The sequence below is a fragment of the Nomia melanderi genome, chromosome 14 (genome assembly GCF_051020985.1).
Source record: "Nomia melanderi isolate GNS246 chromosome 14, iyNomMela1, whole genome shotgun sequence".
NCBI lineage: Eukaryota > Metazoa > Arthropoda > Insecta > Hymenoptera > Halictidae > Nomia > Nomia melanderi.
The window spans coordinates 9,302,202-9,328,994 of NC_135012.1; the positions used below are offsets into that span (position 1 = coordinate 9,302,202).

General features: G+C 37.7%; 1 protein-coding gene across 2 annotated transcripts in view; it reads left to right on the top strand.

The window, feature by feature from the left end:
• LOC116429023 (uncharacterized) overlaps positions 1–26,793 on the top strand; it is a 225,863-nt gene that overhangs the window by 109,861 nt on the left and 89,209 nt on the right. For both annotated transcript variants that reach the window (XM_031981386.2, XM_031981387.2), the window contains one exon: positions 20,657–20,735. In XM_031981386.2, the coding sequence (XP_031837246.1) occupies positions 20,657–20,735 (79 nt within the window). The remainder of the gene's footprint in view (positions 1–20,656; positions 20,736–26,793) is intronic.

A 26,793-nucleotide genomic window follows, 5' to 3' on the forward strand; every position in this document is an offset into this window, starting at 1 on the left:
TCTTCCGCCTTCACCCTTTCCCTCTTTCTTCCTTTCTTCCCTTCCTTTCCTCGGTTTCTCCCTCTCTCTTTCTTTGCTTATCTGTAGCCTTCTCTCTTCTACCTGGATTTCTGGCTACTTTCTCCGTTCGTCTCCTTGCGCGTCTTGCTTCGCGTTTCATTCCTTCTTTGGATTATTTCCAGTTTTGTCAGAGTAAAATGAATCTTGAACTTTTTTCTTTCTTTCCCGTTGTCTCTCTTTCTTCGTTTATAACCTCCGTTCTATCTGTTTCGCGGTCTTTTCGCTTCCATGTTCGTTTCTTTGCGCGTTCTTCCGTTTTATTCCTTCCTTGGGTCTCTTGTTCTCAGTTTCGTCAGAGTAATGTGAATCTGGAGCTCTCCTCTTTGTTTGTCTCTTCGTTTATGTATAGTTCTCTTTTTTCTATATGGTTTCCAAGCTCATTTTTCTTTCCGTTTTATTCCTTCTTTGGTTTTGATATTCTCGTCCTTGACAGGCTAGAATAAATTTCAAACTTTCACTTATTCTTTATTTCTTCCCTCTCTTTTTTTATGTATCTATAGTTTCGTTTTTTCTAGATAAACCTTAGAATTCTTTCGTTTCGCTCGTCCTGCTTCAGACGTTTTTCATACCATGTTACTTCCTCTTTTGATCTCTTATACCTGTTTTTCTCCGACCGGAACAAATCTCGAAGTGTATGGGAATAGGTACCCACCGGAATTTCCCAGCTAATTAAGATCCTTTGGAAGATGAAAGTGGATTGCTGTGTTCCTTTGATACCATTAAATCCTGTCGTCGGTTTGGGATGGAGGTGCGCGTTGTTCATATTGCTTTTCCATGAATTAGCAAAATTGTCCGGTGAATTGTTGGACGACTTCATTTAGTTGATGAATATTTATTGTTTGGCACAAATTTTTCTGTCTCTTCAATGATAATGAAGAGATCTGAACCAGTATCTATTATAATAATTCATGAAATCATTAACATATAATAACCAAATACATTCGAATAATAAAGAAATTTTTCGCTCGATTAATCTTCCATTAGAAAAGAATCAAAGCATTACTTCTACCTTTAACCCATAACAATATCCCCAAGAATTACTCTCAATCGTAACCATACGAATCTACAACCTAAACTCAAACATCCACTCCAAAAACATAAAAACAAAATTGCGCAAAATACTCCTCCACCCCACAGCAACATTCGAAAGAAACCCTCCACGAACGTTTCCATCGAACATCGTTCACTTAAATCATCATTCGTCCCGTGATCAGCCATTTATTTCCAGCCAGCCCGACACGGTGTCCGAAAAAGCCACCCTTCTTTCAACATTCAACGAGTCCCCATTCCGAGGCAGCGTTCCGTCTGTATAAATCTGATAAAAAAAGACCGGCGGCCGTGCTGGGACAGCCATTTCACTCGGTACACAAACACCTCAAAAATCGTTCGATTTTCGCCCTCCCCGTCGTCCGTCGGTAACCGCAATCAATTCCATCCCCGCGGAACGATCATTTTCCTCTGGTGCCTCGCCAGTCGATTTCGGGCCGATATGTTTCTCGTTAAAAGTATCTGTTTCGCCGGGCGTCGGCCGTTTAATGAGGGGGAAGGTTAGCGGCGGGGTTGCGCGGGTAGGACGGGGAGATGATGCTTATTGAATGGCGAGACTTTGGCGGTGGATGGGCCAGACTCAAGGCCGGTTCATCCGCGCAGACGGATTGACCGACGAATCCAGGCGAGCACGATGCATATAAAAGGACTCTTGTGTTCCGTCAGAATAGCTAGAAATGTAGCTACCGTTCAATACAGTCCGCTTGAATGCGCCGCTTTCAGCGGCCCTTGCCACGCTTTCGCAACCTTCCCTTCAGCTCCGACCAATACGCCCGCTCTGTCTATCCTGCGCGGGCTCTATCCTCGTCGCGCTGATCGTCGGACGATGCTGAATGCGGGAGGGGCCGACGCTAAGAGCCAAAAATTTGGACAGGATTAAACTCTGTTGCATTCAAAACAACCTCTATGGGGCGAGAATCGTGTATAGGACATTTAGTCCGGGTCGTGGGCTTTTCCGGAGATTTTGTGCTGGGGCGAGTTCGTTGGTGGGTGGCGTCATTCGTTTAAACGGTCTTGCAGCTGAAAAGATTGGGATTAATCTGTTATAAGGCGATGCGTTTTGTTGGCTTGTGATTCACGGGTGTTTGTGAAAGTTTGAAAATATTTTTCGGTTGAGGGATGGTGGAATATTTTTTGTTTTCAACTTGGATATGTTTATAATTAACGACTTGAAAATTAATACTTTCTCATTTTCTAATGAATTATAATTATATATAAGTAATTATTAAATTAACAATATATACTAATTAACTACAGTCTGAAATTTCAAGTAAACAAACGATTTCAACGCATTTAAATAGTATAATTAATCTACATAATTGATTCGTATATAATCACCTATAAACAGTTAAAGGCTTATACCGTTCAAGCCAGCGAGCTGGGAATCACGTTTTAAGCGGGCAACTCTCAACTTCTGGCTGCCAGAATTTCGCATGTTTGATTTTAATTACCGTCTGGTTAAGCGCCTGACCTGTCGCGGATTTCTCCCCCGTATTAGCAACACGGAAATTCATGTCGCTCGTCGGTTTACGCGATGATAGTCGGCCGAGTCATTCTCTAACTGCGCACGAAGACCACCCCGTTGTTAGCCGCAACCGTGCAAACGTCAAAAACGTCGTATCCGCAACAGCTCTACGACTTCCGGCCGAGGTTTCGCTCCCGTATCCGTCTCTGGTAATTCTATCGTGGTGTGCGTTATGACAGGGAAACGTCCATTACGAATTATATTAAGTGAAATAGTCGATAGAGATCTTTATGGTAACATATTTCACGTGAAAACTGAATTAATAAGTTTTTAATCGAGAAAGTATTACGATAAAGATATTCATTAGTACTTTTCAAGTTTTAGTAGCTGAAAGACTTTAGTAAGAAAGTAACAATTGCATTAGTAAGTAATAAAATATACTTTAAATAATATATTATGCAATTTATGTTAAACAATATAATCGTTGAAATTATTTCACGTTGCTTTTAAAAATGTATTTTTAAATATTGATGGAGAATATTCTATTAGGTTAGTGCATATATGTCGGTTTTTCTTTACATGCGAACGTTTGTCTCCATGTTTTCGTTATGCTTTTGTTTTTGGCACAACCTCGTTTATAGTCGAACTGTCCATCGCCAGAGTCACATTTCAACAAAGAAAATTTTCTCAAAAGTGTTCCTTTTTGTTATTTGTTTAAATTTTATACCGATATTCGTGTAATTCTTTTATATGAGTATAAACTTGGTAATAATGCCGCAAAAGCCGCACGCAATATAAACCAGGCGTTTGGGGAGAATACCGTTAACGATCGAAAAGTGCAGCGTTGGTTCGAAAACTTTCGGTCTGGTGATTTTTCCCTACAAAACGAACCGCGTGGAAGACCCAAAACGTCTGTGAAAAATGATGCTCCGAAAACATTGGCGGAAACGAGTCCAACTGTATCTACAAGGGAACTTGCTAGCAGAATGAAAGTTGACCATACAACATTGCGACACCTTTCTGAAATTGTCAAGAAAAAAGTAGATAAGTGGGTACCGCACGAACTAACCGAGCGAAATAAGCTGAATCGGTTGAACGTATGCTCGTCATTACTAACCCGATTTCATCGAGTGCCATTTTTCGATCGGATTATTGTGATGAAAAATGGGTTCCTTACGACAATGCGAAAAGTTACTCCAAAGCCATCACTTCATCCACGGAAAATTTTAATAACAGTTTGATGGAATGTGACTGGAGTAATTCACTCATTCCTTCGAACTGGGGAGACAATTACAGCTGAAAAGTACTGCCAGTACATTGATGAAATACATGAAAAATTGTAAATTATACCTCCATCACTTGTTAATCGGCATGGCCCGGCATACGTAGTACAAAACAATTGCGAAATTAAATGAATTAAAATATGAAATTTTGCAGCACCCGACTTATTCACCGGATCTTTCGCCAACCGACTTTCAGTTTTTTTAACATTTAGAATAGTTCTTGCGGGCTACACAGTATGAAAATGAAGACAGCCTGAAAAATTCCATATCAGAGTTTATTGATTCTAAAGATCAGAATTTCTTTAATACGGGCATCTGTTAAAATCTCGTTGGGAAAAGTGTATTGAAGCAAATGGATTATATATTCACTTAAAAATCCGACATTTTATACGCACTAATATTTTGTCGATTTTTTGAACTTACAAATTTTATTATTGAATCATATTATTTTCTACGCGTATGATAAACGCAGTTATTTATGAAAAATTTCTTTGCTTTTATGAATTTCAATTGTTATTGTTCTAAGTATTCCAAATATTGGTTCCAACGATTAATGTTATGAAGCATATTGTTCCAAACTGTTCGGGTCTTGAAAATTGCAATTAATTTGCTCTCTGTGAATTTTCCGATTTAATTAAAATCGTGTGAACTACAATCAGTGTGAAATTATTTAAGCAGTCCTTAATGTATCAAACGCGTAATCAAATGGACAGAATCAAAGGTTCGTTTTAAATCACATCAATTGATTTCGTGATGGAATAATCGTGGTCCCTAATCCATACAGAACTTTGTATCCATGTACATAATTATATGTTACTTAATCAAATTTACCTTAACTCTCGTATATGCGGAGTACATGTATATATCTATGTACTTTAAACCCATTATGAATCATTGCGTTACAATATATTCCCTTCAATTCGAATTTCACCAGTAAAATGAAGCCATTGTGGTGAGACGAGTACAAAAAAATTACCTGTAATCAGCGGCAGTTTGTGTATTGAACTAACACGTGAATGGTTCAGTTAAACAGATTCTCAATAACACGCGAGTAATTGTATAATTGAATATTATTCGATATTGAATAATAATAATGAGAAAAATATGATCAGCCATACGTGCGAAATTCTTGTAATAGGAAACGCACTCAAATATTTTGCAAATTTTTAACAATTATACTTTTTATCGTTAGTTTTAAAATAAAATTTGTTATAATTTAACACAGAATTGATCAAATGTTTATATTTTAAATAAATACGTGTTACACGATAATAAATAGATAGACATCGATACCTTTCCAGTGAATCAAACAAACATCAGAATCGAGAAAAATGTACCTTTCACTAAGAAATTTTGTCAAATTAAAAATGGGACCCCATTATCCAACAATTATGTGCTTTTTATCAAATAAAATGTCTCACAGTAGTCCTAGACAAAATTAATCAGACACCTCATGCACCTTACAATTCAAACAAAAATAATTCAAATGCAATCATATTAATATTAACAATAGCGTAATACAACACAGTAATATTCATATTAACAATAATACAATGTAACACAACAATGTTAATATTAACAATAATATTATGTAATACAATAATATTTCAAAAATGATATTATATAATATTAATATGAAAAATAATATTATACAATACAATAATACAGTAACAAAATTACCGATTAACAAAACACAGAACTCAAAGAAACGCTCAACCTGCTAAATACCTATCTAGACGCAACAATTTCCAAAAAGAGAAAACAAGCGTACTGTCCCTATCGTTGGCAACAACCAAAGTTCCGTGACTTCTTCCGGCCGCGAGAAAACAGCCGCGAGTTTTCGCCGACGAGACAGTACATGCGTTCCGCAGCGAACCGCCCCTTAACGTCCGGTTATCACGAAACGAGACTTCCGTTACCGGGCGGGCGTAAAACGCGGGACCACGCGCGTGTTCGCCAGAAAGGGACGAAACAACTTCTAACTGCCGTTATAAATAATGAGCCGCAATTAAAGAGCCCGCGGACGTCGAGGGGCGGCAGGTTCAAGCACGGGAAGGGGTAAGAGCGTAACGAAAACGATGGAAACACTGTCGTGTCGCGAAACGGATGTACAGGGTGGTTCAGGTGACTGGCAGCGAGCCATTCTTTTTTTCTAATTGAAATTAAACAAATGTTACTGCGATGTCTCGGAAGTCTCCTTGTAATTTAGGTTCAACCTTTTGTACTTGAATGTTTTTTCACTAGAAATGTTCAACGTTTTCGGATGAGATGTATTCTTTGAAACTAACTCGTGGGAAATGGTACAAATTAAGGAACAAAGCTATTTTATTTCAATATTTTATATATTGATACGTTATATGAAGGTTATCAGATTAAGTTATAAGACTTTAGAACTTTGTTATATCAAATCGAGTGACGATAGTGGTCTCTCGAGTGCGAAGAGTTAAACATAGTGATTGTTGGGGGATGATTAAGTGATAAAGTAAATTTTTCAATTACTGTGGTTAAAAGTGGATATCTCAATAAATATATTCACAAGGATTTTACTATCATACGTGTTTGTAATTGAATTCTTATTGTTTTTTAAAATAATGCCACGAGCAAATATATCAGGATACAATATGTTACAGTACAAAAATGAATAGTTCCTATATGCACTCACTATAGATGTTTTATATTCGTAACAATACACTTGCATTCTATAGTTGCACTTTTTAAATTTTTACCTACCTCTTTTTTCACTTGAATCGAATCCTCTCTTTATTCTCTTCATTCTCACTACAATGGTATCAGAACGTGGCCGAAAAATGATTATTTGAACACATGAGTACACATGCATTATTGCATTAAAAAATCTATAATGATAGATATACAGTGGCATTCAAAAGTTCTTGGTCAGATCGTTTTTGAATGGAGTCCATGACACATCGGTATGCCGCTGTCATTAATATTAATATTATATAATTATAATACGTCAAATACTATACATTAAGTTATTATTATAATAAAAAACAAGCATTATCTTCTTTTTTAAACACCATAGCCGAAAACCTTTGAACATGCAGAATTATTTATTTCTAAAAACATATATATAAGGAATAAATGCTGTTGATATGTCATAATAACAAACAGTTCTTAAAGCCTTTATTTTGCAAAAAAGCTCCAAAACCGATCTGGCCAGGAACTGTTGAACGACGCTGTATATAAATATATATAACATAACTTTAAACCATTTATTTTTCCTGCAACATTTTTTCCGATTTCACCTAGAAGAAAGGTAGGGCTTGTTACAGTTGCGTGAATCACCCTGTATATCGTGGTGCGTGCTTGATGAGCTGATCGGGGGAGGAAGCTCGAACTGGTTGGTACGAAACTTTGTTGTAACGATAGGAGGGTGGGCGAGGGCGAAAGGCCGGTTCTCATGTGCGCGTGCACCTGAGAACTGTTCTGTGAATTTCGTGAATGAGTCCGTTCCGGCGAAAGGGGTTAATTATGAAGAGATTATAAAAGTATAATACTGTATTAAACGAGCCGGCCGTGTTGTACAAATATTCGTGATTATTAAGGGTTATCAGGGGCGGATATTGAAGCGAAATTCTTGGACGGCCGGGTGTGGCGATCGTGTTTACATTTTGATTAAAATTTTCCGTGATACTGTTATATCGAGGGGAATTTGGAATGTAATTTGTTACTTGTAATGAACGAAAGGGTGTTTTTTGAAAGGATATTTTGCAAACGGGGTGGCACATGAATATATATGTTTTAACAAGATTTTTCGATGTTGTTTAGGTTAATATTTATTATAAATAAATGTAGAGTAACTAGTATATGCTATATTAAAGTCAGTTTTTAATTGCTTGCTTTATTTAAGAAAAAGATAATCTTGATAATGATTTATTCTAACTTATTGGTACACTAAGAAATAGAAATGTACTGTACACATTGATTTCTATGAAATATATTTCATAGAATTATTCATTGAATATTTTACTTACAAACTGCAATTAAATGTTTCCGTTCGCATTTTTATCATACGAATATTCTCGTTCCATAATGAATATATTGCTTTCCATTAGCTTCTGGAATATCGCGTTCCATTAATTTCCAGTTGAAAATACATGTTTTTTACCGAAGCACTGTTACCGTACATTCCATTAATTGTTAGTATCAGAAAACATAGCTGAAACAGAACGAAACACGCTTGAACAACCTAATCGTTCGTTCCAATTTTTAGCGTTGCGCTTTACGATTATTTATTCGCATCTGTTGCTTTGAGGTGTGAAAGTTACGAATAGCATTGCAAGAATTGTGATAAAGTAATTATCGTATAAAGGATCGCGGAAGTGCGCGAATAATATAAATTAAGCACACAGTCGGTTGTGTAATAAATATCAAATTACCCGTATTGCCGGCTCTCCGTTGAAAATGCCTCTAATAAAATATCTCTTTTAAATAAACTCAACAAATAAATGGAATTCACTCCTGCAAATATATATGTTTAGTATCAATGGATTAATAAACTGATATCGAAGTCTGGCGGTGCCGGCGCGAAACAAATAAGCAAATTTCGTGTAATGGCTACGCATGTTGTGTTTCAATCAGGAGACATTTTTCCACCGGAAATGCTCCTTGTCGAGCGAATATTTGTTCCAGGTATAATTCCCTTTAATTTCATGCGTCACTCGTAACACTCGCTACCATTAATGGACTCTCACGCTCTATTTGGATTTTAACTTTCCATTGACAGTGCTACGATCAACAAACACTCTTTACGTTTGTATGCAGTATCTGCTAATATCCTTTGTATTCTGTTATAAAATTTTATAATGTAATTTGTGTATGATACATACTCCTGTTTATATTTCTTTATTTCATGGTGGAACACAGTGAAATGAAATAATTTATAAAATAATAATCTCATAATACTCAACTATTGTTATAACTCAATTTCCATAAAAATGTTACGTGAAACCTTTGTCTCGCGTTTCCAACGGTATCAACAATTTTTTAGATATGTAAGTGAACTTACCGTGAAATTATTATTTCACTTAATCAATTAAACCTGCTGTTTAGGATTCTTCCCCATCTTAAAAGTATCCGAGTCTCCCAATCAACCGGTAACAAAAAACCAAACCAAAGTTAAAATCACTCTAGCACCAAGCCAAATCACTTCCACCCCCCTCTCACCAATCACATTCCTCCAAAAAACCGAAACACGCAAACTCCAATAATTACTGCACAATTATAACATTATCAACCAGCGGCGCCGCACAGGCGAAGGGGGAAAAATAAAGAAACACCTCGAAGAAGCACTTCAACCCTCGTTATTTCCCGTCCCCCAATTATCGGGAAAGCTACAGGAGCATCGAAGCGCGGAAACTTGCGAGCGAAAAAAAGGGAAGACGACGAGATAGAGGAACAAAATTTCAGCGATAAAAAGACGTCGACGAGGGGCGTGGGGCCGGCGAGGCGGGTGGAAAGAAAAAAGAGCGAAGAAGAGGCGACTCTGAATAGAGGGGAAGAATATATGCGGCGAAGTGTGCCGCTCGTTCTCCTCGCGTGTATTAGAATTCCCGTACGCTCCCGAAAGGCAAAGCTCAGGTGAAACTGAGTTACCCGTGTAACCGGGGTTTCGCGGGGCTCGATTTTCACTGGGCGGCGCAAGAAAGATGGGGCACCGAGAGGGTACATCCGAGAACAGGCTGACGCGGGGCCGGATCAGTTTCCTCGTTAAATCTTGCACCGGCAAACCTGCTCTTCAACTTTGCCATCCCATTCGCTTCGCGGCTTAACGTCTCTGTCGCATAATGCACACCTTGTACAGGTCCGACCCGACACTGCGCTACTCGGAACATCTCTGTGTCTTAACCCCCGCACGGCGAATGTGTTCGGTCATTTTGACTGACAAGGGAAGCTATGGAACGCGGAAATTCAAAAAATTATGGAACTTTGTGTGCGAGTAAAATAAGTCGAGAATAATACATCGCAATTTCGCTTGAGGTGAAGCCAGCCCTTCGAAGAATGAGAATTTTTCTTCCCCGTGGATTATCTTGAGAACGCTGGAAGACAGCCGAGAGAGTTTAAACAAAAAATACGGTGTTCCTTCTAGTCGGCAAAATTGTGAAATGGAAGTTTTCGAAATTTTGAAATTTAATGTAACTTTTTGCTTAAGTTAACATAATCCTTCTGAAAGAGCATGAGTTGGCAGTCGATACGATATAGAAAGATTTCAAGTTGAGAGGTCATTGACAAGCAGTGATAATTATTTTATCCAACTTCGTTACAAATGATACCACTAGAAAACTGACTAAACAACAAAAGCTAAAGTGAACAAGTCAAACGCTATATATTGTTAAGAGAAATATATAGTGCTTACGTATTATCTGGACTACCTTTGTTTTTAATAAATGGAATGTTAATAATAATAGTAGTAATAATGATAATAATAATGTATTAATAATGACAGTAGAAATAATAATAATAAAATATTTTCTGTCGGAGCCCAGGGAGCCCGATCAAGCAATCTCATTTAACACTAGATTTACGGAACTCGTCAATTTGATGGATATTGAATTTTTTAAACATTATTTAGTAACAGTTTAAGTCGATTTTGATTTATTTTAGATACACATTGCAATACTCTAATTCTGAAACTACAATTTTCTCGATTTATATAGACGAACACGTATTTTTCTAGGAACAACAGTTCAAACTGTAGAATAAACGTCCGTAAATGTAATGTTAATGAGAAAGCATTGTATAAAATATGAATAACGTGTTACAACATTGAATAAATACTAACCCAGACCTACCCCAAACAACTGACCAGCGCGACCTTCAGTTAGCAAAGAAAGGTGGCCCGTATAATACGCGGATGCCAAATAGATGTTCATCAGTGATGCAGCGACACCAGGTAGACCACCCTCATCTTAACCCCGATGCATTAAAAGCGAGATCCAAAGTGTCGCGGGCGATAGAAGGCGAGCGGGGATAGCTAGTTTCTAATTTTATAGTAACATAACAACGAGGGACGCGTATACGTCCGGAACGGGGGCGGCGGAACGATCGTCTAGCTGAAAGAACGCGGACTGCTAATTGGTTAGACGGTCTTTTCCTTCGGCTTTACTCCGGCCCGGGCCTCGTAACTTCGTGTTTCCTTAAGGATGATGCGCGATGCGTTCACAGTTTTAACAACCACTGCGGCTGTTAAAAAGTTTCGTCGGCACGTGTAATTGAAAGTGAAATAAAAACGCTACGTGTCCTAAAATTTTACGGTGCCCGCCGCGCCGATACGCCGGCCCCGATCCCGCCGCGTGTAAATGAGGGCATATGGCCGCGGCGATGGTTTCGGTAAAATATTGCGGGGGATAATGATAGGTTCCGTTTCCACGGGGGTGAGTGGATGCTCCTCGTGGCTGTGATCTTCGCTGCGGGACGATTCTTTGTTGAGCAGTGAAATTTGATATATGAATCGTAAACTTTGTGTATCTTTGAGCATTCGTGGTCGAATGCTGCCGTAATGGCGACATCTAAAATTTAAAACTGCAGACGAATAATTGAATTATTCAAATAACGAGAGAGGCGTGTGGTTTATTTTCTTTTAGTATTTAAGACTTCGATGCACAATTCAGTTTTTTATTGCAAGGACTGTTGGAAGTTTAGGACGGTCTTATTCGCGAATAGTTAATAGAATTGTCGACCATTAAGGTTCGTGTACAAATTGACTTAAGTTTTGGGAGGAATTAAGAAATTTTCAGGAGGCTTTATACAAAATCTAATAGCAATTTTAATGTATAATTGTAACTTATAGTTAATAATTAATAATAGTATTGTTTTTGTTGTAAAAGTTTTAAAGAATTTATAGAAGCTTCTATTTCATTTAAGATTCAGCAGATTCACCTTTGAAATTATTCGATGAACGATCATTTACGTGCGATTTCTCGGAAGTAGTTTAAAGGAATTTTAAACAATAATTTTACATGGATCACGCGTTATAATTGCAATATCCTGGCTTTCCTGTAGCTATATATATACACCCGGAATATTACACGAAAATTTCGTCTCCGACGAAATATTAAAATAAAATTAATTTCGGTGTTTTATAGTCGTCGCGTACCAAGAGTTACCGAAGCGGAGGAAAAAAATCGGCGTAGCACGTGAGCAAGATTAAACAGAACGAACGTGTTCATATATTATATATTGACCTCTGTATGAAATTTATATACCTACGGTGTATGTGTATATAGCCGGGTATGTAACACTGAAATATCCCCGCAGAATTCATGTATGCAAATTATTCTTACGTGGAAAAGTTGATTTGTCACGTCTCGTCCACGTCGCATGAAACACCATTTCGTACTACTCGGTGGTTGTATTAATTGGCATCATTCCAATTACCGGATTAACTACTCGAAACAACTCGGCAATTTGCGGTGCAATTTTATCCACCATATCGGCCGGAGTGCCGTCGGTTATTTTCACCTCGAATTCTCATTCTCGTCACGTACCGGACAGGATGACGAACGTTGCGATTTGTTGCATTACATCGTTCGTTTTATCGCGTGGCTGCAAACTTCGGAAGAATCGTCGCACGGTAACAGGACACCGGACAAAATGATATTTCGGCGTGAAAGAAGAATGCTAACGGACGAATGGGACCATGCGTTAATTTTGCGCAATTAGTCTCGAAGCAAAATGAAGCGTCCTTCGTCTATTTTGTTAGCAATGAGTGCTGGTGTGTTTCTGATTGGGAAATAAAATTTGTTCGAAGCAATTGTTGGATTGGTTGGAGAACTTTGTTCTCTGTTCTTCAACGTGGGTTTATTTTGTGCTGCAGAAATAAGTAGTACAAATAAATTATATATTACAATAACATTGAATGGAATAAAGTTACACGTGTGATTAATATTCTTCATAAAGTAGGAAGTTTATTGTTCGGTTAATTCCAAAATAATAATTCTGATATTTAAAGAGCTCTAATCCTATTGTCTACTGTGATACCTATTAAATAATCCAATTCAAATCTTATAATCTAAGTAAACAAATTGTAGATAAATAATGAAGCTACATTTATACACTTCAATCCAATAGATTTATTCGAAAACTTTGAAATTCATAGTATTCAAAATTCTTTTATCATTCCGCAAAGTACACCTAAATCCCATTAATAAATAATACATGCTCCAATTTAAAAAATTGTTGAAAAACATACATCACTCCATAAATCTTTCTGAACCCCAATTCACTCGCAACATTCAATCAAAAAAACCAAACCACATCCCAGAAATTCTGCCCAACACGAAATTAAACAGTCTCAAAATATCCGAAACGAGAACAGCAATGAAACATAAGGACAATAATTCCACGGGAACAGGATCCATGCAACTTATTTCACCCTGTAACATTCTCGCGTGCCTCGTATCCTTGAAACGATTGCATCATCCTCCAATTACATCCGAGACATTCATCCCTGGTTACCCGAAGCACGGCGCGAGCCACCACCACGCTGAATCGCTTTCCAGAAGTATTAATTAGCGAAATTCTAATTAACGTATTAACACTGCGCGACAACTTACCAGCATCGTATCGCGTTATACAGATCGCGTAGATGACAAGGCTGCTAGTTATGTGTCTGCTGTTTCCCTCTCCCTTCTTCTTCCTCTCTCCCTTCCTTTCTCTCTCCTCTCACCCCCGTTCGTCTGTCCCCACCCCTCGCCCAACCTTCTGAATTCAATCCGATTGTTCCTTGCCATGGGACTCGGCAGCAGTTTACGAAATATTGTCGAACTACGCGTCGCTAACAACCGAACGTGGATGGTGAACAGTCCGCGATAACGATATACCGTGGTAGTAACCCCCACAGGGATCGTGAATCATGATCTCCTTTCGCTGGATCAGCCTCACCGAGATTCCTTAAACTCTGAACCACCTATGGAGTTTGAAAATCTAGGGAAATTTTTCGTGGATCGGAAGATTGAGCTTTGCCAGTTGTTGTAGTCGGACTTTCATCCCTTGTGGATATTGATTTAATATTATTCGGGTACTTAACGATCGGTGTCACTAATTTTTTAGTTCACTTGGTATATTTATATGTTATTGTGAAAGATTGGTTCTTTGGGGAATCTATTTTGATAGGAAGCAATGGCGGTTTTAATGGGTTAGGGGTTGGTTTATAAGAACTGAACGCTTGTGTTTTTTCTTTGATGTATTCGCTTTTATTCGTGAAATTTGGATAAAAGCTTTTGAGGTAATTTAAGGAAAATTATTTAGATAGAAGAATTTGTAGATTAAAAGAATAATCGTTGTATATCTGCATAGAATTTTGACAAATAAATTTTGTTTCATGGGAAACAGGATAATCTTTTTAGTAAAAACAAAATTTTTAATGTGCTGGAAAGAAGATCATTTAAATTTCTTATCTTCTAATTCATCAAATTAAGATGAAAAGATTAAACGTTTTACAATAAAAAATAAAGAAAAGAAGTGCAAAATCAAGCAACATTCTTATCGGCAATCCAAGATCCGCGAAAAGAATGAAATTCATCGAATTAAGATGAAACGAGTGAACTTGAAACTCTCGGCGGCGAGATACCGGCGGTCACTGTGTTCGCCGTTGTTCCCACGGCACGGTGCGGCGTCCGTGGCAGTGTCGTTTCATTCTGGCACGGGACGGAATGTCAGCGACAATGCCCGTTTTATTAGAAAGTTCAGGAGGTAGAGAAGCGGCTGATCATTATGCAGCTCGCGTTGTCATATTCCATTACCGTGGCTGCCGGTTACAGATGCGGCCGCCGCGGTTAGTTCGAAGAACAATTCACAATGCGATACATAGGAGGCCCGGCATCACCCTTCGACCGAGCTTGCAGATGACATCGATACTCGACTTCCCCGACGGCTGCGGCCGTTTCCAGCCGCCTCGCGCACGATTCACCGCGGCCCAGGCCCAGCAAACTTTGCGACTGCCAACGGGATCACACCTAACACGACCAATGAAACGTGCGTCCACACCGGAAACGCCTCGGGATTTGATACCGCTCTTTTGCGGCCGACGTCGCGTCAACCGGGGAGAAATTTCGATTCCTCCGCGCTTCTAAAACGTTTTTTGCAAATTTCACCTTGCTCTTTTCCAGTTCTTAACCTCTTGCGCTGGAAATTAATTCAGAGATTCAGTAATGTCTTGCGCGAAAAATTTTGTTTCCTCCTATTTTAATGTGTACGCTAATTTTGTTTACTAATAATTTTGTATAGAGTGATACATTTCAGAACCATCTAGTACGTGTAATTTTAAGACATTGGTAATTTTGTAACAAAAATATCTCGTGCGTGGTATACCTTTTCAGCGCGAGAGGTTAACCTCTGCATCCCATTGAAAAACGTGTTCCCATTTCTTTATTTAGGAAATTACATCTATTGCAAGATTTTTATTGAAAAATAAATACGTATATATATACCAATAGAGTATCCCAATTTTTAATGACTACGGTGTTGTTGTCTATTTATTATAGTACGTTTGAAGCGAGGCTTCTTTTTTGAAATAACTACGTGTAGGTTATCACTGTTTTCATCTCTATTGAAAATTTGGAAACTTCTCTGGCAATCTACTTGAAGATTTGAAACTTGAGATTGTTTGACATTAACACGATTAAGTACTGATCTGTACAAAATCTGATTTTCCAATTATTTAATTTTTTTCCAATTTGCCTTCTTACTTTATTTTTTGGGGGAATGTTCCTACTTTAATTCGGAAGTTTGATAAATGGATATGTTACGTTTCTTCTTTCGTTTAAAGTTGGAATGAAATCTTTTATGGCAATGTTGAATGTTTGAAATAATTCCAGACGTGATCAACATAGCTTCCTTTATCTTTGACAAAAGTTATGTGAATATTACTTAATGTACCTATAGCCTATTATAACGTCATCATTAGTTTGGACAAAATTTTCATATTTAATTCACTTGAAAATCTTTGAAAACAACTAAAATTATATTTGTAGATAAAATTATACATGCGCTTATAATATTACGAGTAATTGAAGCGAAATGCGAAGGAAAACCATTTTCATTAACAACTTTCGAAATTAAATGGAAAGAAATTAAATTAACTTAGAAGTTAGTAAAATTTTAGAGTAAACGTATTATCGACTCCCACCTAAATGGTTCTATGAAGTACGTTTTACAAATTTCTACTTGCTGCGGGTACATAATATCCTCTCATTATTGATGAGTGTACTCTGCTAATGAGAGAGAAAGCTTTGGTAAACTATTATAAATTATGGCGAAGGTGGTATGTAATCTCGAACCTTTTACAGCTACTGTTACACCATGGATTTTTATTCCTTTGTAACATGTGCATATCTTCTTGTACAGTAAAATGCTAATTTAAGATACCAGCGAATCGCAACGTAAACATTGGAAATTTTACATTCTAATTCACGAGCGTCGCGGGCTTCCATTTTATGCACAATGTGTCTCTATGCAAATTCTCTAATATTTACATGATAACTTACTAATATTACATTGCAGTTCACTGCTATTAATGAGCTTGTATCTCGAACTGTGCAATACTGTGCAATACAAATATTACACTAGAAACCATAAGACTATGAATAATTTCACTGTATTACAACCGAAATTAATTAAAATTTACATTATGTCGGTTCACTAGTATTATAAATCAGAGCAAAATCTCCTATACAAAAATATCTAAGAAACTGTTGCAAAATTTTCTCTTTTCAAAATATAATAATTCCTCAATACAGTAAAAATATCTTTTCAATTCAAATATCCACGAACAATCTAGGAATAACTGGATAAAAACAAATATCCCAATTTCCATAAACAAAATCCTTCATTTCCTATTCAAATATAACACAAATACTCATCAATATTAAATATAATATTAATTAGTGTAATAGTAAAATATTACTATACTACTTAATTTCGTCAAGCAATAACATAACTACATACTTTTACAACAATCCACGATTAAATTCTTACGAACACAACATATTCACATTCTCGCCCAAACTTATTTATTTCACACCCAATGTGTTCGTCACGAAGTCAACGAATGCGTGGCTCCGGATACGAAAAAAATTCACCGAAGAGCGTATTCATTCGTGAAATTCGGTGGCCGACGAGTGAATGGCATTTTTATGCATATCGCAGACGGAAAAGTGAACTCGAAGGGAAATCCGGCATTCGCCGGGGGCCGGGAGAAATAGGATACAGCTGGACATTTAACCGGGATTATGGCAGCTCGTTTGGTAAAACATTCGCGAAAGTTAAGCGCCTTTCCCGTCAGCCGACACCGGTCTGTTTTACGTAGCGCCGTGCTCCGGAGATAATTCTTATCGGCCCGTCTGGCCGTTTCAACGCATTTAAGCGAGCCTGCTTCTGATTTTCTTCGTGCCCGACGCGTGCCAACCCCGTCGCGCGCGAGACGAAATCTTTCTTGCGCCACGAGGAATTGAACGACGATCGATCCGACGCCTTCGGAATTCAAAACTCCCGCCAAATCAGGGTTAGAGACACTTCCGAGCGGGATAGCATACGAATCACTATCGATGACACGGGGAAATTGAATCAGATGGCATTGAAGACGAATGGAAATCAAAAAATGGAAATCTGCGTGGTTCTGTAGAAAAGAGATGTTTCTTTATTTAAACTTGCAGAAATTTCCATTCTAAGAAATGAATTTTACAGTCTTCTATCGATTTTCGAATAAATAACGTAATTCGGTATCTTAAATATCAAATTCTGAATTATTCTTAAAGCCTTTTTGTACCTGGGTTATTGGTGAATATACATGTAACTGCAAAAATTGTATTCTTGCATTGCACAGTGAAATAGAAATTAATATTCATTAAAAATATATTTTCTGCAAGTCTTATATCACTTGTCACATTCTTTTCACGTTTAAAATCAATACATAAATTATTCACAGCAGTTATCAACTGAGTATCTTACAATCCACAAAATCAATAATACAGTACTTCTTTCATCATCGACATTAATATTTTACCTTGAAAGTAAGATTCTTCCGATTTCCTACTTAAAAATATATTAATAATTAAGCAGCGTCGGACGGATAATAATATTTATCCCGTCCGGTTCGCCGCCATATTTAACGTTCCATATTAACGAATGTATAATACCGCGGGACACATGGCAACTTGTATTAATGAATTCATGTATTCTAACTTTGCGTCAACTGCTGACGAATATTCGAACTTAATACACGTCCGTGTATTGTATTTACAACGACCGGGCATTGTATGCGGTCAGTAAACAACGGCGCAAGTAGATGCGTGGCACCAGAGAGATTAGTTTACGTTCCCAGAGAAAACAGAAATTACTCTGACATTAATATTCGGCGGGAACGTTATCGAATCCTCGCGCGGAGAGATTCGCCGTCGGCGAATTAGCGAGAATTAAAAATCCGGTAACACGTCGATGGACCGTAATGTGCTCGACATAGAGACGAATAATTATATACGGCGTGCACACCGAGAGCTTCGAATTACGGGCAGACTTCCATTAAAGTTACACAGCCCGATAAATTCCTTGCCGTTCCGAAGCTATCATTTTTAATGATGATTACCCGAACTCGTAACTGTTAACTCTTATTGGAGTTCGAAATTATTTGTGTTTGCTTAAGTCTTCCGAATGAAAACTTTATCTTCTGTATACCGAGCAATGAGATTATTCTTGGATTCTTAATGAAAATGGGGCACATTCTGAGGTTTTTTAACGAGTAATCGTATCATTGGGATTTTTGACATTTTTAAGAAAGATTAGCTGCTGAATGTAGCTTCTGTTCTTTAGGAAGCTTTGGAATTAAAACTTCAACTATGAACGTATTAGATTATTTACTAGTATATTGGCAAATATATTTTTCAATGCACTTATCGATCTCTAAGTAAAACTTCTATTCTTCATAAGAAATTCCAATGCATCTGAAACCATCTCCATTATTATATAACAATAACATTCAATCGTAAATATTCTTTCATACACCAAGAACCTTGTTCCCAAAAATCCTATCCACAATTCAAAATAACAGCGATCAAACATTTCTCTCCAATTTGCATTATCCGCGTAGGTAATTCAAACGAAGTACATAACCTAAAATGATAAAATACAGAATTATCAAATGAATCGAAGCGTGTTCTCCAGCGCCGCTTCGCCGGATACAAAACTTTCGAAACGATCTGCGAGACGTCCCATTCACTCGGTATTTTCCGCGATCAACAATTTCATCCTTACATAAAATGGAGAGCAGCACGGCGGCGCCGAAGCGAGGCTCATAAAGACGCGCGGACGACCCGCTCGTTGGAGCTACCCGCGCGAAACAATTTCCGAGGCTGGCCTACAAGTAGCAGGATAATCGAGGGCAACTTTTAGCGTCGAATGCGTTCCGCGCGCGGCTCGGAGCTTTGTGCGCCGTGTGTTTGGTTAGGTCTCACAAAGGATGGGGCGGCGCGTCGTGTTTCGTGGTGGTTACACACCCACCGGAGTCAGCTGGCTCGGTATCCCGTTGTCTAAGATTATGTTTGTACTCGCTGTCAGCAGAGAATCATCATTTTCGGTGATGCGGAACCAAAACCGGGGGGCAACGCGGGGGTAATGTTTGCGGTATCTCGGTGAGGGCTGCTCGCGTCACGCTGGAGAACGATCTTTAACCTTTGAAAGCTATCATCGGAGGAAAACACGTTAATGCTATTGTTGCCGGGTTCTATGGGAACGCCGTCGTTCTTGAGGAAACGGAAATGCACCTTAAATCTCCGTTTACTATTGTGGATCACTAGTTTGTTTATCATTTCTAGGTTTTGTTCGTTATTTGTTGTCGGAGTTAAGATATTCGGTACTTGGAGATTAACTCTTGGAGATATTAGAAAAGTATATTTCAAATTTTAAATTTCAAGCTTCATAGTGTCATTACCTAGCTGCGAGATTTTATGAATTTATAACGTCTATCAGTCTTCAAAAAATCAATAATGTACGAATTTTAATAGTATTTTATAAAGTTTCATTCCTTTTTTAGGGAATTACATATGAGATGAGTTCTATTTTATTGTCTAATAATTTTTGTATTTAAACTTATCGTATTAACTCATGTCTAAATGTTTGTTACGTAAAATCAATGAAATTCCTTTCTCACTGTTATTCGTCTCAATTGATTCTGAAGTATTAAAAATTTGCAATTTCATAAAATATCTGGTAATATGGTAAACACAGAGTCCCTCCATATTGAAAGTGTGTCCGAGAATTACAACCGCAAAGCCTATTCAGAATGGCCGTTTTTTTCATTTTTCCCCGGTCTAAGGCAGGAAGAAAGGATATTCCGCTGACACAAGAGCTCAACTGTTCTGATCACTCGAACGCATCCATTATCCACCTTAGTGCTATCTAGCGCGAGGCAGAGACGCGCCGCAAAGGGATGAAATTAATAACTGTTTGCGGACACGTTGAGCTCTCCTGTAACAGTACGGTTTATTAATTTGCACCGGCCATTATGAACAAGACAGATTCAGCACTATCACGATTACACGCGACGTGCATCCACTTTCACTGGAGTTCACATTGTCCCGCACGTGATTTAGAATTTTCCTTGAAAATGTAATTCTTGTTACTTCGTGAACGAACAATTTATTAATGTAGATATTTTTTTCTTTAATCTTTCAGATTAAAAATATTATTATTAATTATAAGACAAGACAAGTTTTGTTTTTTTAGGAGGCAAAATTAAATAAGTTCTGTAAGATGTTGAAGTGTTTCTAATGATTAATTTTATTTTCAGATGTCAACATGGTGGCCGAACCGAAACCACACCAAACTGGACGTAAAAGGCAAAACGTGACTAAGACTGGCAACGATTGGTGAGTTCTCCGACAATCAATTTATCACAGATTCGAAGATAATTAGCAAGTGAACATTAAAAGAATTTCTTACAAAGAATCTAGGAAACGCTTCTTAATTTATTATCCACTGAATCTCCAACTTCAGAAAGCTAAACGTACTATCAGAAATCACATTCTTCCATTCAATAATTCAACGCCAGCCTTAACAAACCAAAATGCACAACCTTAAGCAAAATAAATTACAAATGAATGAAAATAATTTTTCATGATTAAATATTAAACAGTTTCAACTTATAGAAATTAAAAACAAAAATTCTCAATTATTCGATGACTAAACCAAGACCAAGTAAAAGCGAAAAAAGGAGTGTTCGTACGCATCATAATACTTTGAAAACATATAATTTATTTTATATAAAAAACGTCGAAATTGTCATCAACCCAAGAAGGTAAAATTTCCATCCAATCGACGGCTTGAATTAGAAATCACCCGGCAAAGATGGTGGTGCGACGCGTAGTCGGTAAATTGGCGTCGGTTGTCGATTGCGTCTGGCCCGGTCCGATGAAAAATGGCGTTTTTCCCGGCGTTACCGAAATCTCCGTTGTCGCGGGGCTGCTTGGCAACCGGCCCGACCTCACGGATCGCATCCCGGCCCGAGAAAGTTGGGCGCGCGCAAGCCGCGCATAAATCTTCGGCCCGTAGACGGGCGAGAAGTCGCGCTTTATTTGAAGGGCCGCCGCTTTATCCCGTCGACGGGGTGGCTGAACGCCGGAATCGCCTTAAGAACAGCCGCCCAAACAAATGCTAAACTCGATATAACTAGCTCTAGCGGGCGTTGAGCCGGTTTTCGGGCGAGGAGGCGAGCAAAGTCCGCCGACGACGTGCTGAAAACGTGTTTTACGCGACGTACGTGACCATGAAATTGCGAGCCGCCTCTGAACGCCCGCGTAACTCGCCGCCCGGAGATGAAGCACCGATAATCGCGCGTTAATCCTTCGCGCATCGCGCGATTGTTTAACCTCGGTATGATTAAGCTGACGCGAGCAACTTTTCACTGAGATAGAAACTACTTTCGACGACGACTGCGGCTGCTAGCAGGGTGTCAACTCGGGATACAGGATGTACCGACGTAACTTCGCTTGACTTTCGAGGAAGTTCGGTGGAATGTTCTTATGAAAATTGAAAATTTGTGAGTTTGATTTGGAGTTCTCTGTTAGTTTCGTTTTAGATGTTATCTGAGTTTGTAATGAGCCTTTGTGAGTTTGATGAGATTATTGTTATTAACGACTTTTTTTAATGTATTATACATTCGTATATTTAGTTTGAAGATAGATGGAATTGAAAGCGAATTTGTATGAATTTCGAAGTACCTATTCTTAACGTGTATTTTGAGTTGGTTTTTGAATAAGTTGATGGAATGAGGTACTGTTATGCGCGAGGAATTGATTAATGCGATATTTGATGTTAAATAGTAAAGCGGAAATCTGCTATGAATTTAAGTTATATTAAATGCTGCAAATAGATCGTTTCATTATTCAAATAACTAGATTGATATGTAGTTTTTTCTATTTAAGACTTCGATGCATTTTCAATTTTTTATGACAGACGTTTCTAAACATTTTTAAAATGCTCGTCCACGAAGGATGAACGGAAAATAAGGAATAGGTAGTTCGAAATTTACAAAAATTCGCTTTCAATGTCTATTTTCAACCCAAATGTATAAAAGTGTAATATATTCGAAAAATTCGTTAATAACAATCCTCTCACGAAACAAAAAACCAAAGACCCACTGCAAACTTCGACATTTCCTAAAACAAAACTGACTATATTCTTGTATTCGCTTCAACCGATCCAACTAAGTCCGTTGTTCAAATGTCCTCCCCAAAAAATCGACCGACGCTAATTTCCACCGACGAGAAACAAGGAAGCTCGAAGAAGCCGCAACTCCGCTATGATGCTCAACTAAAATACTCCGGCCAATTCAGCCGGAGAAACAGCGAACCGCTAATTCTCCGGCTTAACGTTAACAGCGCAATACTTTCGCGGCCGTTCATTGCCGCGCGCAGATGAAACCTCGTTGCCGCTTCGCGTGGCGCCGGTTGCGGCGTGGACGCGAGAATTCCGCAAGGGTAGTTCCGCAGGGAGCACCGAGACACCTCGTATCGCGTCATCTGGTTTCACGATCTGCCGGCCCGAAGAAAACGAGCCAGCCAACTCCGGGAACGGTTAAAGGTCCGCATCGGACGACTGGAACACCGATTGTCTAGAAGCTCGAACGCGTGCGGCGGCTTCCTCTTGGCGCCGTCTTCCTCGCGGCGAGATAGCCGCCGACGTAAAACGACAGTAAAAGCGCGATTGTTAAAATTTAACGATCCGCCGACGGTTTTTCGCGGAAATATTTTCGGCCAGAAAATGAATTTCCCCGGCCGGCCGGTCTGTGACGCGTTTTTTCGAAAAATTTCGGTGACATGCCCCGGCCGCGCGACTTATTCCCGTTCCCGTTCGACCACGGTGAATATATCGACGCCGATGGGAAACGATTGTCCAAGGAATCGCGGTCGATTCGAGCGGAATCGTTCCGTTCCCGTCGTTTTTATAATATTTTTGCGCCCGGCTTTTCGGGTCGCACGTTTTACGCGGATTTTTCCGGTCAGTCGCGTAACGCCGGAAAAAATTGTACGTACAGCTGTGTGCGTGCACGTCCGTGGGCGCGGAATTTTTTCAACAAGGTTTACGATTCCCCTCGTCATTACCCTGAAATATTAAAAAATGCACGCTTTATGTAAAATATTCGGGGACAGTTTTACGCGAGAGGAATCCTTTTATTGGCGGATTAAATCAGAAACTTCAATATGTGACAATTTTATCGCGGATATATGTATGCGGAGCTCTGTTTGAATCGTTGAGGTATCAGAATTGTAATTCTGCGATCGAATGAATTGGGTATTTTTCAGAGGGAGAGAGGGTTTTTGAAATTTTGCTCGATGCCGATTTGAAGGGAAGATTGCGTACGGCGTTCGGTGGAGTTGGGTCTGGATAAGTACAGTGTTTTGTGAGAGATGTTATTTTACTGACTAGAGCTTCGTGCAAATTGGGATTCTTATGAATGTAGTTGTAGAAATAGAATTGAGATGGAAAATGGTTTTCTGTAATGAATATTGCAAAATCTTTGAATATTATATCATTTAATATTTTATTGTATAATCTAATAAAAGTATTAATATACTATATAATAATATATAATATAACATACTATAATATAATATGTATTATAATATGCTATATGATAATATATAATAGTATATTATCTAATTATTATATTATAATATATTGTATTATATAATTTTATATTATATTATATATTATTATATAGCATATTATATTACATATTATATTATAGTATATTATATTGTATATTATTATATAGTATATCATAATATATTAATATTTTAAAATAATAAATCATTACACTTTCAATATTTTATACATTTTTTAATATTGTATACTTCAGTTCAACTTTTGCACATTCCAATTTCCTATAAAGAATGAAAATTCATAATCTAGTTATTACCGAATATACGCAAAAATAACGACGTTAATTAAACGTTCGAATATAGTTGATGTAACGTTATTGTAGTGGGCTGTGCATTTCAGGGAAAAATTAATGTAAGAATGTTTATTCGTTCCGAATCGATCGCAATTTATCGGTATATTAAATGTATAAAATCATCGTCAACAAGCCAAAAATCCATTGAATTTCCATCGAGACTAAAACGCGAACGAATCGTTAATAATAGTAGTCATTGTGAAACGCATTATTTCGAGAATTTCTTTCATTCGAACGGATATCAGGCATTTTCATACAAAATGTTGGAAACACGTAACATGTTGGTAACAGGGCTTACAAGATATCTGGCAGTAAATCGGGATATTTGAAGAAATGCACATCGCGTGGTATTAAAATCTACGTGTACATAACTGAATGCATAAAAAATGGCAATAAACTGGCGCAGTTGAAGCACGAAATTATCGACTTTTTAAATGCTCCGCGAGCGAGGCAGAATATTCAAATTCAATTGCAGTTAAATGTATCATATAAATCATCGATATAAAAGTCGAATAATTATGGATTTGTTTGGGTCAATACACTGCGTCGTCTAAACCTTTTTTAATTTGTATTTTATATTCAGTATAGGTAGATTAATGACAGGCAAATAGACGTTTACTGATAAACTGCGAATTCATATATGATATTTCCGAATTTTTTAAATACAATAAAGCATTCGTATCCATATACATCAACGATATTTTCAATTTACTTTTAATATGCAGAATCTTTTAATCAATGAAATATAACTTTCCTTCTATCCCGGTTTTTATGAAATAATAAGTTATAAATAAACACATAATCTAGGAAATAGGAGAATAAATCAAGAATATCAACAACACTAATAACAATTTTATTATATCTCTACTTTACTGTAAACTATTGCAAATATTTGAAACATTCAATCCTCTATCTTATTTATTACCTTGTCCCAGTAATTACTCCAATATCTTAATCACTAAACCTACCATACCAGCCGAAACAATTTCAATTTCCTTATTTTCCAATCGCTCACACCACAGAAGCATTAATCAATACTAAAGCCATTAAATAAATTAATCCATATTAAATCATATAAATCACCTATGCATTCACAAACCAAACCAAAAATTAACAGAAATAACACAAACTCCCCTCAATTTTACACTACCATTATCAGCTAATTAAATATTATTAAATATTATTATCACCTAATAAAATGATCAATTCTAATGCTACGTATTTACTAGAAAATTTATATTTTCCGGTCTTATTTCCCACTTTCGAAAAACCTGATACGTTCCAGTTGTTACCGGACAGTTATTAGAGTCGAATCGGAGTCAGACAGGCCGGTTTCCGTGAATTTTTGACGGGCGTCGGAACAATGGCAACGGATAAATCTCGCAAAAGGGAATAATGGCGTGCTATAAACGAAATCCCGTTTGAGCGACGAACCGTTCCCTACGACCGATGAAAATAATTGCTTGTACACGCAGCAGCTGTCCTCTTCATCAGACGCACGTACCCATTGTCCGTCAGACGTATTTGCGAAATTGTCGGCTTTAGAACGTCACGTCATTTAGCGACAAGGCATCTTGGGACCGGGCGAAGTTGTTGTCTGGTTCAACACAGCCGCTGACCGCCGGACAGTAAAATCAACGGCCGGGCATGCGCTCCGTCCGTCAGAATACGCGAACATGACCGCGACATTTTTCACGGGGGATATATACGGGCAAATGATTCGCATTATATACTCCTTCAAACCTTTCCGTTTTAATCGTTCGTTCGGCCGCAGACGTCTGGGAATTCGTGAGCCACGGATTAGGGGATATATGTTAGAGCTCCAGCTAAACGTCTTGTTATAATATATGGGACGGAGGAGTTTCGGTAATTCGAAATTTTCAGTCCCACTAAATCGGTACGGTGACGAATCTCTAATTTTAGCTTTTGCGTTTTATTGGTTGGAGTTTAACGAACGCGGATATGTGAGGAAATATTTTTCACAGTTATTTTTAATTTTCTTTTGTCTGATTTCGTCTCGTAAATCATTGGTTTATATATGGTAGATAATGAATGTCATTTAAATGGTAAATATATATTTACATGGGTTTTTAATTACTCGATGAATATAAGGGAGGATAAATTAGTGTATCGCCGGGTGCATATTTTAAATTTTTGTAATTTTATTAATGTTATTCAGATAGACTTAATACCTTCAAGTGTATTTCTGTTATTTATTTTAATAACGCGTATAGATTTAGTAATGAAAATATTTTGCAACTCTGGTGAGATGTACTCACTTCGTCTATTGTCTTGTAGCATCGAGACAATATCGATGTGAAGCTATTGCATTGAATTTAATAAATATTAATACAATTCAGTTCATAGCGATTGAGGGAAGACAGCGTATTCCCTTCATGAATGTTTAACCTTTACAGCAAATTAACTTTTGCAATGAATATGCATGTTAATAATAAATTAACTCTTGAATA